Below are 20851 nucleotides of genomic sequence, written 5' to 3'. Positions count from 1 at the left end.
GGTGGACCTCTTTCAAGAGCTTCCATGGTGGGTTGTTTACCATAAATTATGAAAGATACTATATATCTGAACGTTCTAGAATACAAATAGAATCTTTTACCGCAAGCTATCTGATCCGGATATCTGACGATTTGACAACAATCAGCAGTATTTCTCGTCGATTTTCAATTGCTACTGTCGACATCTCTCTTTGTACATGATTGGAATATCAGTGAGATAGTTATTAACACGCTCTGCCACACATAGATTATAAGTCCTCAAACTGAAAGTTACACATGATAATTTTGTATTTCTGGTTGAAGGTTTATTCTTACATGATATTGTAAGCTAAACACTGCCACTACAACTAGGATCGAGTTTTTTATTGGTTATTAGAATCGATTAAAGAAACAACCACATTGTGTAGCATATTAAACAATATTGTAGTTATATAAATAGGAAAGCAACGCTCTTTCATTTGAATGCTCACAGGTCAGCCGCCAATGGACCGACTGGATAAAAAATAATATAATATTATAGTACAGTCGACTCCCGATAACTCGAACCTTCTTAGGAAATCGAAAAAAGTTCGAGTTTACTGGAGTTCCAGGCAAATAACCGAAAATCATTAGACATGATTTAGATTGATATTTTGAAAAAAGAATGAGGCAACAAAGCTTGATTAATATACACGGATGGACACTGAATTTGAAATGGAGCGACAAAAAAAGTGTCGTTTTGAAATAAATTCAATGTTTCGGACTTAAGTACACTGTTTTTGTTTTCGATTTGTCACGCGGTGCTTAAAACATGGCCAGTTCGAGTTATTGAGGGTAAAATTATATAGAAATGATCTCGGGGAAACAAAAATTACTTCGAGTTAGCGGGAGTTTCGAGTTTTCGAAGGTTCAAGTTATCGGGAGTCAGTCAACTGTAGGTAACTCTTGACTTCGCCTGCAATTTACATTCTTAAATTATCGTTGACATCCTTTTTAAAAATTTTTCTCTCTCAAGTTCAGTACAAAGTTAACGCAGGAGTAATGGGTTCTTGGTAGGGTCTGGTACGTAACAGATAAGTTTTCACGAGAGACCACTTGAGTAATGTCACGTAATTATGTCCTTGTTGACGCTACGGTGCCGGCAGCGCCTACGTAGCGGTTATTTACGGTTAACGCTTCACAAATACCATATCTTATTTATCACGACACTACGTGAAAAACGGCAAACTGATGCTTACCGAAAGAGAAGAGTAATAGTGACGAGTAAAAAGTGATGAAATAGAATAGTTGAAAAAAAAAATTGAAGTGTGTGGGGTAGGGTTACCTACTGTATAGTCTTGATCCTTAGCCAGTGCAATGCCAAAAAACAGAGGAACCAAAAGTGCGCCGATTCTTTTATACCCTGATTTAATATAATTTGTAAATTGCGTAATTTGGTGATCGAATTGCGAGTAGGACCGTTGCCGCGGGACCAGCAGGCATAACGGGCCCCTCCTAAAATTCACTTAGCTGATGCTTTGTGGTTTTGCTTCTATTAGTCAAAGGACGTTTTGTTCCATTTTAAATAAATCCGTGTGTAAAACCGGAAATCATTTTGGAAAGATAGCAGTGTCTTCCTTGTGCACTTTTACCACTTGTGACACTTTTGACGTGTCAGTGGCACTACATGACGTAAATAATGCTTATTAGCTGTCGCTTACATCAATATCACATCACCTCACTGGCCACGAGAAAGGGCGTTACCGTTACCACCCTCCTACGCCATTGTGTTTTAAAATTTGCTTACTCTTTAGTGTACTGTATCTGGTTATCAAACCGCTTGCCTTCATTGACACTGCTTGTTCGTGGTGGACTGTGATGCATCTGTTGCGTCTGCACTACGTCTTCAAAATCTTCAATGGGTTGTGCTGCGTCTTCAAAATCTACTTCTGATTTATGCGTGAGTCAGTTTTTTTTTTTTTTTCTTTTCATTTTTAGTAAAAGTCAAGCATCTATAAAAATAACTTAGCCGAAATAAGTTTTTATTGTCGTTGAATCATTTGCAAGTAAGTTGGTTTCCTAATTTTTATTTTAAGTTGTCAGAATACATTTTTCTCTTGGGGAAACATTTTTTAAAGAGTAAAATTCCAATTGCCGAAAACTATTTTGAAATTGTTAAATTTTGCCCTTTTTGTATATTCTTTTCATTGTTTGTGGACTAACTTTATCATAGCAACCGTTTCAAAGTGCAAGTTCGCTATCATAGTGATTCATTGTAATCATTGTTATGCAAACTGGTTTGTCTTCAATCTTTCAATAATTAACTCATATTACTTGGTAACACAAAAATTTTGTTATATCTGCAGAGAACCAAAAAAAAAATTATTCAGTCTTGCCAACGTTTGATTGCTCGATCTTCATATTTTCAAAATCTGCTTAAAAATTTGATTCGAAATTTCACTAACAATTTTACAACTTAACTGTAAATTGAAACTATCGCATATATTAAACGGAATAATCTGCTTGCGGCACGCAGTATATTTAATAGACAGACCCCTTCAAATATTGTTTATGTTACTTTAAAAATTGTATTTTATCCATTATTTTTTAGTTACTAGTAAACGCAGGAGTTTAGGATATCTACAGCTGCCGTGGATTTTTTTCTCTTTGGAGGCGACGGAATTAGAAGACCGTTAGCATATACGGCATGTGGCATTTTTGACCATTCTCTTGCTCGGTCTCCGAGAAAACTTAAAATTTAACATTTTTTGCCATCAGAACAGCCTCGTTTACAGCCTCTTAAAGCCAATTTGGAAATAAATTGCAGTCAATTAAAATCTGTAAAATGTTGAGCTATTCTTTGAGCCACCGGTGTGTCAGTCATTTTCAGATGGAAGTGATTCACTTGGCGGAAAAATCATTGACCATAAAGACTAAAAGGCGTCATTCGGTTTTGTCATCTCTCCAGATAATTATTTGGGCAGGGCTCCTTACCGAAAGTTGTTTTCTCCTTGTCACGATGCTTAGAGTAACTGACCACGAAAGGCGTGAATTTAAACTGCTTTGTCGGCTTTCAATCGCTACATGACGACTAACTCCCTAAGCGCTAAAAAAAATGCTGTTTCTAATGACAATGACACTGTCTTGTTTTTTTATCTGTTGGCTGATAGTATATTTATAGATCTTTTCCATTACAAAGATTTTGATAGTTGTCTACAACTGAACAAAAAGAACGGAAGTGACGCCAACACATCTACTTCGCATGCGTTACATACTGTTAATGTTCTTTCCAAAATGATTGAAATGAACGATAAATATTAAATTGGCTTTTTTGGTGGCCCATTTCACACCATGTGATATACTCTAGAGGTCCGGCATTTCTTTTATTCTTATAAGTTAATGCACAACTAATAAAAAAGGAATGTCCACATGACTTAACATGAGGCTATTTTTGTAAAAGCCTCCAAATGATGCAAATGCACTATTTTAGTTTGGACAATTGGCTACGAATTATTCACGCTCGAGAAAGCATTTGTTTCATACAAGAACTTTAAGCCGAGTCTGTGCGTCTGAAACCCTTGTAATGGCGAGCTCTGTTATCCTGTTTGCCTTTTCACTGAATATTGAGCTGCTAATGCGCTGCGTAAAGTAAGGCAACACTAACACTGAAACCACTAATCAATGGGTTGTGCATCATCTTCTAAACCCAAATCGGTGTTGAACGTAAGTCAGTCATTTCTTCTTTGTTTAAATATTACTTTTCAATAATTCCCAAGATTTTTTTTCAGTGGCTGTGTTATGATGAAACCTTTAAAAATTACATTTGGTCGCTTCTAGGCTAACTTCACTTAAAAAACAAATTTAAGACCTTCCTTATGAACTGTTACACTCGATGAACTGCAAAAGGTGAGCCGGCCGTCTGCACAGTATTCCAGAATAAGAATAAATAGAATAAACCCTAAAAATCACTTATTTTGGCTTTCACTTCATTGCTATATCACGAAATCTGCTTGAAATAAAATACTTCGAAGTACGTAGCATTTAAATCACCGTATAAGAGATTTTCAATATAACTTTTGCATGTTCTTATCCCGGCGAAATGGCATCAATCAAATGCACTCGCTGAGTATTTCAGCGTGTTGACATCTGGGCCCATTCGTCCACTTCAGTTTCGTCTTTATACTGAAGAACTACAACTAAAGAAAGGGCAGCACTTTATAGCTAGAAAAAATATGATATAATGTCTCTGCTAGTGGCGGAAATGGAGTGAATTTGGCGGATGTTTGTTCTGTCAGTGGCACGCTGAGCTACGCTACGTGTCATGTCGTGGCAGTCAGTCAGTGTGACAATATATTACCACTCCTTAACTGGCCTTTTTCGCTACTTCTATAAGCCGCTCACATCAGTCCACAGGTTTTATATTTGAAGGCGCTCTTTAATGTACCACACTCTACTTTTTCTAAAAATCCACATTACAATTTTATTTGCTATGGTCACTGGTGCGACACTTATTTTGATTTTTTTTTTTCCTGTGAATGTTTTACTTTAGTCAGTTTTTAATAGCCATCCGTACTTTTTTTTGTTTGCATCAATTTTTTCTCTGGTAATTGAGAATTGGAAACAAGGGGGGAAATTTCGTGTATAGAGGAACATAGTGACGGGCTCCAGCTGCATATTTTTTAACAATCTGAGTGTGTTCTTAAAATTACCTAAATAATAGATTTGAGAACCTCACGACTTTTCCATCGCGTCTTTATCATTATCTTTATCAGTTATGAGGGTAAATGAACTCATTTATGTATTCACCTAATCAATCCATTGCAATAATTACTTATTCAAAAAATAAGAGAAATAATTTTATGTATTAAAAGATGATTCATTTATCGCAGAAATCAATGAAACAAGAACTATTCCAATTCTGGTTTCTGTCTCATGATTTTGCTGTCTCTACAGGGTGGTTTGAGCCCGACAAGAACGAAAAATCTTAACATGGACAAAGAAGCTGGTAGACTGCACGACGCAGTTAAGGGACTGGGCACTGATGAAACGTGTATTGTTCGAATACTGGCTAAGTGTACTAACAAGGGAAGGAAGAGACTGTTGAAGGCTTACAAAGATCGTTTTAACGAGGTAAGCAAAACCACGTATACGAAATGTTACCCTAGTGACCCTACCCTAGTTTTGTTACCCTAGTGAATATAAATATTGATACATCAAGGGTAGCCAGCATATCTTGAAAGTAATGGGCGCAAGAAAGAACGGGGCGGGCAACGGCTGCGTCACTCCCTTAGTGTGCGGCCCCGTTCTTTCTTGCACACACAATTTTCAAGCGCCTGCTACGCAGGCTACTGCAGGGATGCATCGAATGATTTTAATCATAGTGAAAACGATGATTTAGAACCTGATCGCCATCACCATTTTTGCAGGCAAATGGTACTTTTGGCTAAAAAGCGTTGGTTTAAAAGCATCGTTGATCAAAAGGAATCACAGAATAAGTTTAGCATTTCAAAATTCTGTTCTCTTTTATTTCTGTTTTTTGTTGTTATTGCTTTGCTACCATGTACAAATTAAACTACTTCTTCTTTTTTTTAATAACATTTATTTGATTACAATTATGACAATACTTACATTTATATGGAGGGGAAATAGAAACAACTTACCGTAAATCCTCTATTAAGCCCCCCAGAGGGCTTGTTAACTTTCCTCCTCTGAAAAGGGGGGGCTTATTAGAGAGGGGGGCTTAATAGAGGATTTACAGTACATTAACATGACAAGAGAAAAGGGCAAAATACGATGTTACAGCAGTGTCCTGTTCTATCTGCGGGGAATCTAATGAGGACCCTTGCCCACTTGTTCTGGTACTGCAGGTACACTCAAAAATTCTGGAATTTTTGAAAGACATTTATCAATGGATGACTCAAAACACTACCTTAAGTGCTTCTTACTTAACGTGTCATCTCTGTATGTGTACAGGATTTCACAAACGTGATTGAATCAGAGCTGAGTGGAGTGACTGAACAAGTGGTATCGGCCTTACTGTGCTCGCCAGTCACTTATGATGTCCAGTCATTAAATAAAGCATTTCAAGACCAAGATTACGACACCGTTGAGACCATAATGCTATCAAGTAGAAGTGAAATCTTAGTGGATATTGAGGAAGAGTATTTAACAGGTAAGAGGCCTGCGGGGCCAATGAAAAGGGTGCACTCCTGCCTGCAGCCGATTACTGTAAATTTTCGAAACACTTCAGTTTTTTGAGAGTTATTCTATTGAAATTTTCAGCGTACAATAAAAAGGTACAGGATGAACTGCTTAAGATGCCTAATAAAGACGTCCAGGACATTCTAGGTTCCTTACTGAACACCGATCGACCATTCATCAACAAAAGAGCGGACAAAATGGCTGCAAAGGAAAGAGCAACACAGCTTCATAAAGACCATGATCTCCTTTCTCTTCTATGCGAACCTCTTTCAAGAAATCAGTTGAGAGAAACCTTAGATGCATTTCAAGAACTCTACCGAGTCAGCTTGGACCAATTTATCGAAGACAATTATCGCACGCTATCACAACGTGCGCAAAGCATCTTGAAAGATTGTGGTAAGTTGAGATAACCGCATACTGTATGCTGAATTGTATTTGTTCCTTTTTCCGTTTTAGGGTGCGTAGGATTAACAACGTAAAGATACTCCAAGTATTAATAAAAACACTTTCCCGCTGAAACGCTAAATCCAAGTGAATATCATTTGGCGCGTAGAGCAAGATGCGATGTTGCAATGGTCAGAACTGAGTGACTTGGTAAACTAAGGATTCCCAGAATGAATTTCATTGGTCAATTCTTGTTCCAATCGAATATATTCTATCCTAATTTCCTTGAAACAGCTCTTGGTTGTGCTTTTTCATAACTGCCCACGGCCAGGAGAAATGATTGCATTTATTATTCATTCAAAATATTTCTCCTTTCTGGATTATCTCAAATTGCCTGGCGAATTCTTTATAACCAGTAGGCATTGACCAAACTTGGAAGATGTTTGTTGGTATCAATACAATTGAAACCATACCTAGACATAGTAATGATATCGAGAGAAAATTACAAGGGACGCGCGACCCGGTGGACCATCTGTTTTTGGCAGTGAATAATAGAGCTGGTGAAAATGGCTAAACATTTCACAGTTTATGTGAAGACGAATAGCCGAAGTACTGCTTCAAAAACATAGTAAAAAAAAATAGACAAACTAACAAAAATATAAATCAACGACTGAAAATTGCCATGGAAGAATATCTGATAGAATATAAAACTTGCATCCTTTCATCTTCTGTATTAACTGCCGAGGAACAGGCAAATGTCGATACAGGCCTAGGTTCACGGCATGATTTGAACTTAGAGATATATTGAATGAATATCAAAACAATGATGGTATTTAGCTCAGTTAGTACCTTGCAATAACGAATTTTGAAGACCAAGGAAGGTGCCATAATTGCGGGCGACAAGAGGAGCCCGCAATCCTAAACTCCAGGTTGTTATTACGCATGCTCCCCACGTATTTAGCCAGTTTGGACTTCCACTAAGAATGAATGGAATGCATCGAACACAATCTGTGATCACGCGCGTTTGGACCTTCTATCACTTGTAATTTAATCGCGCGTGTTTTGATTATCTATCACGTAAACTTAAGTAAACACAGCGTTTGAGAAAAAGCGTTTTGATCTTCGATCGTTGTCGCCTGCGCACTTCGTAACCTTTGGTTATTACTAGTTATATTCCAGATTTCGCCCTAAAAAATAACCTCGTTTACCACTAAACATGAAACCTTTTGTTTTTGCTCGTTTATCTTTTAGTATTGCATATCGAAAACCCTCCATTGTATTTTGCTAAGAAGATAAAAAATGCCAACGAAGCACAGCTGCTTAGGTTGCTGGTTTCCAGATCAGAGGTAAGTAACATAGTAAGGGGTGGAACTGGATCCACCGCTCTGATATGCACATACTGGCAAATAAACAAGGAAAAGCCAGAGCAATCGGATAGTCAGTTGCTTGTTAAAGCATTTAACAAGAAAAATTAAACTGAGGAACGTTGTTCCAATACATCATATTAAGAATGAAAACCGTTAAGACTCAAAATTGTTAAAAGGGTTGAATTTTATTTTTTCGGTCCTTAAAAGGTGTAGAAATCTATTTGAATGCCTTGTCTACGAATTGCTGTTTATACAGGAACTCAAACCATCATTAAACGTGCAATCAGACTCTATTCGCGCGAAGCTTTTCTATTAGGACATATGCGTAATAATCAGGCATGCACGAATGTAATCTTATTCAGTAATCAAACTTGAACTCTTTCAACAACTTTGACCCTTAACGTTTTCATCCGCCCGATAATGATGTTAGAAACATCGAAACGTCGAATAACGTTCCTCAGTTTAATTTTTCTTGATTTTACATTAAGGAACTTATAATTGCATCCACCCTACATTAGAGGCAAAACAAATAATCTGCACCATCCCCACAGAATTAGCTTAGCAAATATCCTATGGGCTCATTAAAAGAAAATTGAGCATGTCTTAAAAAAATGGAATAGCTAATGACGTTTGAATCCCTTTTTGATTGATTCTCTATCACTAACAAAAGCATATGAGGGAAGGAAGAAGCGTGTCAAGGGTATCGATAGGAACAGAGAAATTCAACCCTTCAATGATCGATAAATAGGTCGTTGTAATTTAGTATAATAAACGCTTGTCTGGAATTCATTTAAAGCATGTTATATCAAATGCATGAATTTTTTTTTTTTTCATTGTTTGCTTTGAAATGTTACTTTGCTTACTTCAATACAATCGAGATTTGCAATACAAGACAGGCCCCTCTTGAAATAAGTATACTTGATTTTGAATAGAAATCATTCAACATGCAATAAGAACAAAGAATCAAGCTCGCCACCTGAACACGCTGGCGCGACTGTCTTTCTTTATCTTTTTTACAGATTGACCTTTATTACATCAAGAAAGAGTACTTGAGATGGTACTCGACACAACTCCATGAGGCAATTAAGAAACAGTGTGGCCGGAACTATGCAAACCTGTTAACAGTGATTCTAGAGTTACGAGGCCAGTACAGCGAGTCGGCAAAAAAGAGGTGAAATCTAAGGCATCTTCCTGGTTATAAGGTAGTCACCAAAAACGGAGTACTCAAGATTGCAAGTACCAGGAAAGTTATCAGCTCAGGGTTCTTATTTATTCAGTGAAAGCCCACGAAGTTATGACAAATAGAAGTAAACTTAGAAACAGCGCTCTGTTATTAGGACATAGCAATGGCTTCTTAAAGTCACAAGTGAGTTACTAGCATACATCTTGGTTTAACAAGATCCTGGGCGTTTGGAGTAAAAAAGAGTCTATGTATATTTAATGGGAGGAAACCAATGTATATCATCAACAGGTGATTGAAACACTCTTTCCACGTCATGTATTTATTAACATTTAATGTCATAATGATTCTATGGTCTTTATGATAAACTATAGGTGGAAAATTATCAGCAAATTTGTGGTCTTGATGAATCCGAGCTAAAAATATGGACACTATCTTTATCGTCTAAGCAGCGGTAAGCGGTATCTTTCTTTTGAAAGAAAATATATAAAAAAAATTAATATGAATTCTAAAAAAAATAACAGAGAAAAGATAGATCCTGTTACAAACACCAACAGAATGCTGTGATGAAATAAGTGCACTAAAATGCATTAAAATAGTTCGAATCCACTAAAACATAAATAAAATATCCTGTAGTAACTCTCATTGTAGTTTGTCACTTGTAGTTCTTTGTCTTCATGAGGTTGTTGTGTTGATGCCTGCAGCCTCTTGAAAGGCCGGGTACCAAGGCGGTGTTCCTGATTTGGAGTTATCCAGATCTATTGAGTGGCACCTCCTCGTTAAATGTTTTCAATACTTTAAACATTCAGTTATTCACAACTAGAACTGGTTTACAAATCAACCAAAAGAACAAATCCATAATAATGGAGTGAGGACGGCTACACGTGTCAGGTAAGATCTGATATCCTGGTGTAATACTGACAAGTTTGCTTTGGACTTGACTGTAAAAGAAAATTTAAAAATGGAGATGAAAATACTCATCAGGTTGAACATTTTAATTACAAAAAACCGGCCTGGGATAAAAATTCCTAAGAGTTTAAGTTTTAAACCATTTATGACACCGAGCAAAAAAAAATGCATAGGGCAATGAGAGGTTTTTTTTCCAATTGTGACGGTTGACGGTTAAATATTAGAGCTGTTGATGGCTGACGGTTATTTAGTGGAAATTAAGTCCAGGAGTTTAAGTTTAACTTCTGCATATACTAATATTAACTGTTGTGTTTTCAAGTTTTTCTCCCCGGGGGGGGGGGGGGGTACTCCCCTATAAAAGTGACGGGGGTGCTCGTCGGAAATTTTCGAGAACACCCCTAAATGGTACCAGAATCTTGTTTAATGGGAATGTCCAAATTCATTTCCACCCCTAAAAGGTACCAATTCAATACTATATAACTTGCACTTGCAAATTTTCATAGTAATAAAGATAACTTTCGAACCCTTTCTTCTCAAGGAATTGTGGAAAGTATTGTCATAAATCTTTATCCTAATAAAGCGTATCATCTCCGGCAGCGGATACCTTAGGTTTTAGCACCCTAAGCGGTACGAATCCACAAATTTAAACCCCTAAAAGATCACTTTTATGGGGGAGTAGCCTTTCGCATATAAAATTTCGAAGTATTTTGAGATATAGGCAAGTTGTAAGGTCTTGTAATGTCTAGAGAACGTAGTAACTCGTGTTTCCGCTCATTTTAGATATTCTTCATGAGCCGAGCCAGAAGTCCGTAAAGATCAGCTAAAATAGTGAGATTGAAATACCTTGAAACCTTTGACGGTTAATATTAATCTGCATTTTTGACGGTTTATGGTGAAATTTTCGGCCGTTTGACGGCTGACGGTTAAACCCCATTGAGACCCTCTAATATGCTCTAATAGGCTAAGCGGCTTCGTCTTCTGAGCTTGGCATAGCCTTTGGCTGAGAAGCCTGATGGGGAAAGACAAGTCTAGCTGCAAATATGACAAACGTTTAAGAAAGGGTTGCTGTATATGTAAGAAGATAATCAATCAGTGGGTAGATGGTAACATAAATACCTGCATAAACAACACAAGGTCAAAAAAGGCCTGTACATGTTGACTTATAGTTTTCTAGCTTATTGACACGTACCCGCGCTGCATATCAACATCATGCAATTCCATCTTCCAGAAGTACAAACACTGCGAAAAGCAAATTATTCGGGGTGTTGGTTAGTAGCCTTCAAAAACATCCGTTTCTCCTCGCTATTCGCTGCATGGGACGTTTCGCGAGGAGGAACGTCTGCGACTCAGCGGCAGAAATTCCATACTGTTAGGGTTGGCAATCCAATATTTACATAATAAATCTAGTACTCATGGGGTTCCAAATACAAATTTGTCCAATTTTACGTGTCTTCTGGTCGATTTTGGTAACGTGTTGTGTTCATCTGCTAACGAGCTCCAGTAAAACTCAAATGCTTCTTCTAGAGAAGACTATATTCCACAAATATTGACTGTTTTGTTAGAGATTCTTCACTTTTACATTTGACCTTAGTAGCTTTTGTCTTTTGTCTGTCATTCGTAAACAATTAGACTACGAGTAGTCCCCCATTTTTCCTCAGGGATAGTAGAGCGAGCGAAACGCGAGCGGGCGTGAAAATCACCCCACGCGAGAAAAGGCGACACACAGCGGGGAGAGAGAAAAATCTCCCCGCTGTAACTACTCCGTCGACCGACAAGCGCTTCTGACCGGATTCCGGACAGATTTTACGTCACCAGTATGGAATTTCTGTCGCTGAGTCGCAGACGTTCCTTCGTGCGAAACGTCCTCAGCGACGAAGAGCGAGGAGAAACGGATGCTTTCGCAGGCTAGTTGGTTAGTAATTTAATAAAAGCGTTATAAATGACTCATATTATTATTTAGGGTCAGAATGCTGTTTAATATCATATTTCGATGCTAGGAAGTTTTGGTGTATTTTCGTTCTTGCGATCTTATCCCAAAAACTAACCCGTTTTCTCACCACCTGTCTAGGTGCAACTTCATTCAAAATTTGAACTTTTAACGCTTTTTTGTACATCTTTGAAACGACTAGAACGAATTTTTTTACAATCTCTTCACATATTGATAATCTTCATAATCTGTATAATAATGTCTGAAACTTTCATTAAGATTGATTCACTGCAACACCTTGAAATTTCAAGACAAACCTATCCTACGAAGCGGTCAAAAATCCGCACTACAGCATTCACTGTTTTGACGTTATGCTAATTTTTTCCAAATTACTCCGGACAATACATATACACCTATTTCAATTAAGGTTGCTCCCGCGAACCATGTTTCATAGCCTGCAGTGCACTGTGGTAAACCCTTTTGTAGCGGGAAGTTAAGTTCATTGAATTAATGGAGACCATTTTTGAAAAGGCGTTCAAGAGAGCTTTCAAGTCAAATGGCTGCTAATATTTTTAAGCGTGAGCGAGCTGAAGAATTTCCTTTTTATTTATTGTAGTTCATGAACAAATTCCTTGAATTTGAATTGCATGTTTTAACTCCATCCAAAATTCCCACGTGCATGAGCCAAGCAAACTCGTTGAAAATTTGCAGCATTTGCATGCATATTACCACAGAGAAAAACGTAACCTCAAATCACTGTCTAAATTAAAAAGCCTAGGATTCAGTATTTTGAAATACATCGTCTTAACGTTCTGCTGACATAGCATAGCGTCAGCAGCATTTGCTGCTCGTTGCGGGTGCAAAACTTACTAGACTTGCTACAGTAATGCATCGCGGGCTATGAAACCTGGATCATGCATCATTCTTCTCTGAAGCAACCTTAATTGAAATAGGTGTATCCATGACTAGTGTGAGTATTGTCAATGTTTTACATTCAAAAGATGCGATAAATTCAAACTAAAATGCACTAGTCATGGAGGTATGTATAGCGCACATTATTTTTTACTTCTTACGAAGATTGTTTGCTAAACACCAAACTTTAAGTTCCTAGTGTTGGATTTTCAGTAGCAGGTCTAGATCACACAAAATTCGGCTTTTATCAATTTCAAAGTTTTTTGTTTATTGTTGTCATTGGCTCCTGTGTCATCGTAATATCGATTTTACTTAAAACTACATTTTTTATTTTATAGCGATCAGACAAGGAAAAAAACACTTTTAAGGCGATTGAAAAATATCGGTATGGCCTCTGAAAAACTGTATCGAAACACCTAAACAATGAACTTCTGAGTAGGCTAATGGCAATGACCGATCCTGTAGTTTATTTCACTTTTCAAAGCTTTAGACCTTTTTTCGTAACCTCTTGAATATACACTTTCAGGTTTTAGGTAATATATTAACAACGAACGGGGAAATCATAACCTGATCTTTGAAAACTGCTAAACTTTTGCAAATTGTTGCGGTCCAAAGTCGAAAACTCGAACTTCGCGTATTCCATAAACATTCCAGGTTTCAAAAGACAAATAGATCCACAGCCGAGTCAACAATAGCCTGCAATAACGTCCGTTTCTCCTCGCTCTTCGCCGCTGGGGACGTTTCGCGCGGACCAATCAGCGCTTCTGACCGGATTCCGGACAGATTTTAGGTCATCAGTATGAGTCGCAGACGCTCCTCCTCGCGAAACGTCCCCAGCGGCGAAGAGCGAGGATAAACGGATGTTTTCGCCGGCTAAGTCAACAAAGTCAAGCTCAAACACATGTCAAACGTACAAATTCACGATGAAGTAGGTCCAAATTTAAGTTCGATTATCCTACGCACGACGAGTTAGGTTTTCTAGAATCAAAATACATGCTACAATAAGTTCAATGTTCAAAAGTTCGTGAGGAAAAGGCCGAAATACAAGTCAGAAAACTTACCGACTGTGTTGACGAGTTCCACTCCACTAAGATTCCACGAGCACACTTCCAAATGACAAACGTGCAAGGAATCAGGTTTCGAAAACACGTGGTTACATTGCACAAATTTTCATCATTACGTTGTTGTCTGTTACCCCGGAACCCTCCATATTAAACACGGAGTGTGTATTTATTAAATCAGCTTGTTGAGTAAGGACTGGGACATTTCTCCGATGGATCCCTTGGAAAGGGGCATTAAAGGGGAGGAACGTTGTATTCCAATGAAAATCATAATTTAAGTTTTCTGAAGTGAAGGCAGTTCATAGTTCCCCTCTATTTTTTTTCCCATTTTCCGTGTAAAAGGAAGGAACTCCAACCTAAACGGAAATGAGCGGAAGTATCTGTGAATGACGAAGTAAATAATGCCTCGTAAGTTAGCAAGGGTTGTATAAAAATGAAATCCAGTCTTACCAATCTTTGCAGCTCTTTTTTAGGTGTAGCACATCTCCTTCATCGTATATCCTTCCCCCAAAACTACACTTCCCTGAACGTTATAAACAAATTATCGTTTAGATTAATCTTACGGTCAAACTGCCTCAGTTGTGTAGCTGAATATCGACTACAAAGCTCACTTTCTTCAAAGAAGGACCCCCTCCCCCCCTGGAAATAAGATTTTTTATGTAATTACTTACCCTGAAGACAGCTGACATCAAAGAAACAAGCTACAGAGCCGTTGTGGCATGAACTGTTCAAAACAGTAATGTGAAATTGGTGAGATATTGTTGAGCAAATTGCTTACATGGCATTAGTACCTAGTGAGGGCCGGGTCCTATATTAATATGCCGAGAATATATTTCAACTTTTTAGTTCCATTTGTTTCTCCCCTGCCAAGTCTCACTTGCTGTCGCCCTTCTTTTTCTCCCTGAAAGAGTACTAATTTAGCTAAGCCATTTTTGCAAGTGTATGCGCTGTCCTTTATTGCGATACTCAAACACACCCTGATTAGCTGAATTGATATGAGTTGTTTTTTTAATATAATTTGGCAGTTTCTCACCAGTTGTAGCAGGATCTTGAAGGGATAAATTCACCATTTCTGTAATATCTGGAGTTCTTTTTACAGCCTGTAGATATAGTTTGAGATCAGCTTATCTTAAACTCATAGCACTTGTTCCAGCAAATACATACTAACCGTAAATGTCGAATGCTAACCGATGGGATAATCTAACTAATTTATAAAATCCATACCAAAAATTTAAAAGTACAAATAGCCAATGACTAAGTTTTGTACGTTGGCTGTAATAAAAGCAAAATACTCAATACAACCAATTAATTAATTAATTTAACATTTAATCAACCACCGAGAAGAAGTTGAGGCCAAGTTTGTACGTCACTCAAAGTTAACTGGGGCTATGTCACGCTATTTGCTATCTTTTCAAAACCCCCCAAATTTTTTTTCGCATCGATTAAATTCCACAAAATAATGGTTTAGGCTTGTTATTTAAGGCTGTATTTAAGCATTGAAACTGTTTTCAGTCGTCTGTTGCAACGAGTGGCAAGCATGGACATGGATTGAAACTTGAAAGAAATTAAAACGTTTAAATGTTGTACTTGCAAAAATTGCCAGAAAAATTATGGCTAGGGCTCCCTGATCATTTTTGATTGATATCTTCTACATAACCTTAGGGGAGCATTTTTTTTGTATGGGTAAAGCACTAACTAATGAATTCAGCACAGAGTTGATCTAGAATAGCAAGATCCTCGTGATACAGCCCCTTTAAAATGTCATATGGAGCACTATTTTGAAATTTATTGTTTTCGTAGAAACTCCCTCGCACATAATCACAGTATCTAATGGAATAAACTGGAATCAAAAAAATCATCAAACTGCAATGAGAAGAGCAGAAAGTAATAAAGTTAATGAGTTACCAAGACGACAAAACTCGACACGTTTACAGTCTGTTCCACCAAAACGACATGTACAGCATTTATCTTCTTTGATATATGTCTCTCCTACAGTGTATCTTTTTCTGGTCTCAGCATCTATGCAGGCTTGAGGAAAATAAAAGAAAGCATCAGAATTATGAAGTAGACTATGCGATGCCTACCTACAGAATGTACTGGACTTCAGCTGTCAACTGTCTCTATACTGTGATACTGTAACCAACTCGGGCAACTTAATGGCTCTCAAGTACTCTATTTCAGACCTTTTCAAACTCTTACATTACATTTGGAAATATAGTTTGAAAGCTACAGATTCAGTTGAAAGGGTGGATCCTGAGATCTCCTCTCGTAGGGTCCAAACTTGTGCACACAATTTAAACATTTCATTTTACACCCTTCCTGGTTACACGTGTTATTTTCTATTAAACTTTAAAAGTTCGTACATCGTTGTATGCGTTACTCCAGAGGCAACAGTCCTCTAGTCTCATGCCGCGTGTATTTAAGGGGTCCGGCGGCGGCCTCCAGATCCTTGGTCCTCCTGGAATCCGAACCCAGCAATGAGTCAGTGCTGAGTCGCACCGTTTAAAGCTTAGGTACTACAGCGCATCCACTGACGGAACATCTTCTCAGACTTACATCGAAATCCATCAGAAACGAATAAGGTTCTAAATTGCACCGACATGCCTAACAACCACAGTGTAAGGAGTAACGCAAACCAAATCGACACCATCTGGCTACTGATGCAGAACAGTAATAAGCGGACGAAAGGTTCATTATCTTGAGACAAACAATAAATGAGACGTATCCGAACTGTCGGGTGTAAACAATCTTCATTTAAAAGATATACCGTATTTATTCGATTAACCGTCCTGGGCGCTTATTAAATTTTTGGACCTTGAGAGTGGGCGCTTATTCGAGGCTGGGCGCTTATTAAATTTTCACCATTTTCAACAAGTGTAGTATGTTTATTTAGCAAGAAAACAGTAAATGGTATCAACAAAACGCGAAGATGTAACAAAGCAAGGTTCCTACAAAACACTCTTAAGAAAACTCCGTCTTCGGGGAAGTCTCAACTTAGTACTTATTCCTTTTTTGGTGGTAGGGGAGAGGGAGTGGACGCTTATTTGAGTTTGAGTGGGAGTGGCAGGGAGGTGGGGTGGGGTAGGGGTGGACGCTTATTTGAGGCTCGGCGCCTAATGACTTTTTCTGCCTTTAGGATGGGCGCTTATTCGAGGTGGACGCTAATTCGAGGTTGGGCGTTTATTCGAATAAATACGGTAAATATGGATTATAACTTAACACTGAAGGGCAGGCAGGGGTAATGTTCACGTTGAATACCAATTATTTTTTTTCAGGGCGCATTTGACTAATAGTACAAAAATCCTTGGCATTAGCTGTCTATGCCGTGATGTATTCAGAACTTGTGTTTACTTTTTGATGTCAAGTTTAACTCTGCATCCTCAGTGATCAGACATTCCCTCTTACAGCTGCTTCCAGGTATAGCTGGACAGCATGAACCGAGCCACCCATACTTCACACATTCATCATCCTTCTCACAGGGGAATCGACAAAGTGACTTTGGCAGCGTTTTTATACCCTTGCGGCTCTGGCATCTGTTTTTTTCCTAAGATAATCAAGTTTCAAAGCGTTAATCAAACATGACATTCAATTATGTAACTGGAAGTAACAAATTAATTATCAGGGGAGACACAATGAAATAGTGTCATCTTAAAGAGAGGTATTAGACTAGCCAGATTCTGATTTCTGCTCTTTGTTTCCAGTGTTTCCAGGAGAAAAATCCAGTGAGATACCATGCCAGGCCCCTAAAAACTTTCACAATGCTTCTTGTAGGCCACAGCAGCGATATACCGATAACCCGCCAGGCATGTACATCTAACGAGCATGAGCTATGCTGAATGCTCAGTCCAACTATGGTTTAACTGTACCTGAAATTTGCCATTTTCACCCTAATTTTAGAGCGGTTTACTTTTAAAATTGTCCCGAAATTGAATGTCACTGTACATGAAAAAGATCACAGTACCAAAATAGTGGCTAAATGCGAAGGTTGAGCACAGCTGAGGCTGTCGCTCATGCACCATATTGTGTATTATAAACAGATGCCAAGGCCGGAAGGGTATAAAAAGGCTGCCAAAGTCACTTTGTCGATAGCGCTATTGCGATGAGCAGATGAGACTTGCAGTGAATTCTCCCGAAAAGCTAGATAGGTGACGTCACGTTCTAACTTGCCAAGAACGAGTGAGACTGTGACATTAAAGAAACCATTCACTATTCATAACAACAACAACAACAATTCATTGTACCGAAAGCAAGATATTAAAGTTATTTTACAAGTTATTAGATTAACTAAAAGGTTAAAAAGGCCGGGAATCCAAATTTAGTTACATAATTTAAATAGGTTTATGGCGGAGGACATGGCAACAAATAAGAATGTATACACACAGACACACCCACAGACACCCAAGCACGTTTGTAAGGGAAAAAACGAAGAAATAAGGAGGATGGAAGGTACGAAGTACAAGATAATTGCCAAAAGTACTACAATGACAGCCTGCAGAGCAGGCCTTTTTTTTTATCGAAAGCGCGCACTAGAGGTACATTGATCATCATCTCCATGATCATAAAAGCAACTGGAAAACAAAGGGAGTTTGACTTTCCCCACTCTCTGTGAGTTCAACGTCCAAATCGTTCACACTGCAAAATAAGCCTGTTTTGCAGGCTAGTAAATTTAAAGAAACTGTTGTTTTAGTTTTAGATTTAAATTGAGAAAGAGAAACAGTTTTAATCTGACCATCAATTGAGTTCCAGCTCTTCGCTCCTTGAAATCTAATATTTTAATAACTAAGTTTTGGGAAGGTAATATGGCTGTTAAGCTGCATTATGCGAGGGGGAAGTAGAGTCCGGTGTGGTGGTCTGTCCCTTTGTCAGCACGTGGTCGGTCTGGACGGATTAGCTTGAAGGACTTCTTAGCCAGTAGAACCAGGACCGCAAGCCAGAACTGTCAGGCTACTTACCGGGTGTTAAAACCGGCTCACGCAAGAACTCATGACACATTTTCTAACGTAAACTATTCCAAATTTTTACAACATTTATTGAAAAAGACATGATTTGATATCTTGAAGATGATCTTGTTTTACATGAAGACTACATCCGATGAATACCATAAGTGATAAATTACTCGTCTCCTTAATTTGGGCGAGAATTTTAAGCGTTACTCACCATAACTAATAGTATGTTAATCACCCCTAGAGGCTTGAAAAAATAGCGAAAGAGTTGCTAGACATATAGCGAGGGGCTTATAGTTGATGCAGAAGGTATACCTTCTGCCGTCAGAAAGGATATTAAGAAACGTACTGGACTCGTGGGCTAAAACAGGGGAAAAGAGACGGAGAGGAAATGGAGAGGCCGACAAGGCACTCCGGCCGGCAAGGTCACGGAATGTAGTTCGATGCCATCAGCAATTTTCCAGCATTTTTGTGATATTAGTTCTCTTAATGATAATAATAATAATAATAATAATCTTAACAGTGATATTTATAATGATAATGCTAACAATATGCGTATCTTGCACAGTTTACAAATTGTGCTGTGTTGCGTTATTTTGGGTTGTTCGCGTTGCACAGTTAACGCCAAGGCGGGTTAAAGAACAATGAATCACAACATTAAGTTTAAGAGGATTCCCTGTAAATATATTGGTCATTCATTACCGCTACATCGTACAGGTGTACCATAATGCAATGTACATTAAGAATCGCCAATACTGAAGCATTGGATTTAGGGTGAGTTTCTTATGTATGTACGACAATGTTCTTTGATATGGGACGACTAGTAGAAATTTGACTAGTGCTCAGTCATATACGTCTGATACGTCTGCAGAAGTACTCTAACATTGTTTCTACTAGTCGGCTTGTGAACTAGCTCTTGGGTACAAGCAAAAGCGATCGTTGAGTACCTTATAATACTGATTCAATATGATTTGGTGTGGTCGAGTTGTGTCCACGTAAATTGATTACCATGAGGGAGACTAAAGGCGTCAAGTGAATTGGTAGCAAGTACAATATTTGTTGTCATTAGCTGTCATTAGATTATCGCTAGTAATGTTTATTTAGCCTTTTAGCATTCAGAGGTCTGCTCTATTTGTTTCGAAAGAATTTAAACTTGTACTGGATCCAGAGGCAGTCAATTCACAAGCATAAATTATTACCGTCTTTTGTAAGTGAGGATGCCAACACAAAGAGTGACGCTTGACACTAATTAGCTAACTGCGAAACAAAATGAAGGAACACCGTGGATATTTAAATGAACTCCATCTCTGGACTAAACTTTTACCGACTTTGTCGCAGTGAAGTGAAAATTGGTATTGGAATCAAAATCAAACATTAGATTGCCGGTTTGCGACTTTTCATACACGTGTAAGTGATAATTGACTCTAGAGAAACAAACAAAAGAATTAACAAAAATGGTTATCCCAAAGCCGAGATAAGGTTAACACCCGATTCAAGCAAGCAAAGGAAATTAAAATAAGCTGAAAATGCCCCTACGTCAACAAATTGAAGTTCAGTTCATCACTAAGTTACTTTTGCTTTAAGGAAACAAAGAAGGAACTCTTACCTTCGCTTGTATCGATGGCGCTTAAGTTGCGGGGGTTTATGGAATTTTGACTTCTTGAATTTTTAATGCATAACGTAGGAGAAGCTGAGTAGGTTGCTAAGAGTAGGATTTGAAATATTGGCGTAGCTTCAAAACCCAGTCTGCAAATCATTTCATTGATTGCACATAGCGCTATTACCTCTCCCTAATAACAAGAATAAATCAATCTTTCGTTTACTGGAACTTGTCGATATCGCTATTGCTAATGAGTGACGACAAAAAAACAATACACAGCACGGTACCGCCTCGCTATGGTCATTAGTCTTGAACAAAAAGAAAAATGCGATAAAAGATGAACACGTTTAAGAGGAAATTTACAAAAGCTTTGAATGCACATTGCCGAAAAAACATGCGAGTATGGGCTC

The 20851-nt window shown here is 38.1% G+C and overlaps 2 protein-coding genes across 3 annotated transcripts; one reads left to right on the top strand and one right to left on the bottom strand.

The window, feature by feature from the left end:
• The first annotated feature begins 1795 nt into the window (after positions 1-1795).
• LOC140942519 (annexin A13-like) lies at positions 1796-9959 on the top strand. 2 transcript variants are annotated; one of them, XM_073391436.1, is made up of 6 exons: positions 1796-1917; positions 4911-5087; positions 5931-6129; positions 6240-6554; positions 7794-7888; positions 8929-9959. In XM_073391436.1, exons 1-6 carry the CDS (start codon positions 1876-1878, stop codon positions 9082-9084), a joined length of 984 nt encoding a protein of 327 aa, XP_073247537.1. In that variant the 5' UTR covers positions 1796-1875; the 3' UTR covers positions 9085-9959. The 2 variants fall into 2 exon arrangements, with proteins under 2 accessions (XP_073247537.1, XP_073247536.1); XM_073391435.1 differs by lacking the exon at positions 1796-1917 and adding an exon at positions 3463-3680 and having other exon boundaries at positions 8929-9957.
• A 1000-nt stretch (positions 9960-10959) lies between these two features.
• Positions 10960-18890, bottom strand: LOC140944451 (uncharacterized). Its single transcript, XM_073393593.1, has 10 exons — positions 18851-18890; positions 17977-18104; positions 17250-17442; positions 15831-15926; positions 15595-15738; positions 14932-14998; positions 14570-14622; positions 14349-14421; positions 11188-11237; positions 10960-11030 (listed from the first exon to the last, which is right to left on the bottom strand). Exons 1-10 carry the CDS (start codon positions 18888-18890, stop codon positions 10960-10962), a joined length of 915 nt encoding a protein of 304 aa, XP_073249694.1.
• Positions 18891-20851: the final 1961 nt, after the last annotated feature.

The sequence above is a fragment of the Porites lutea genome, chromosome 7 (assembly GCF_958299795.1).
Source record: "Porites lutea chromosome 7, jaPorLute2.1, whole genome shotgun sequence".
Taxonomy (NCBI): Eukaryota; Metazoa; Cnidaria; class Anthozoa; order Scleractinia; family Poritidae; genus Porites; species Porites lutea.
The sequence above is the reverse complement of the archived record's forward strand: the minus strand, read 5'-3'. Positions and strand labels throughout refer to the sequence as shown.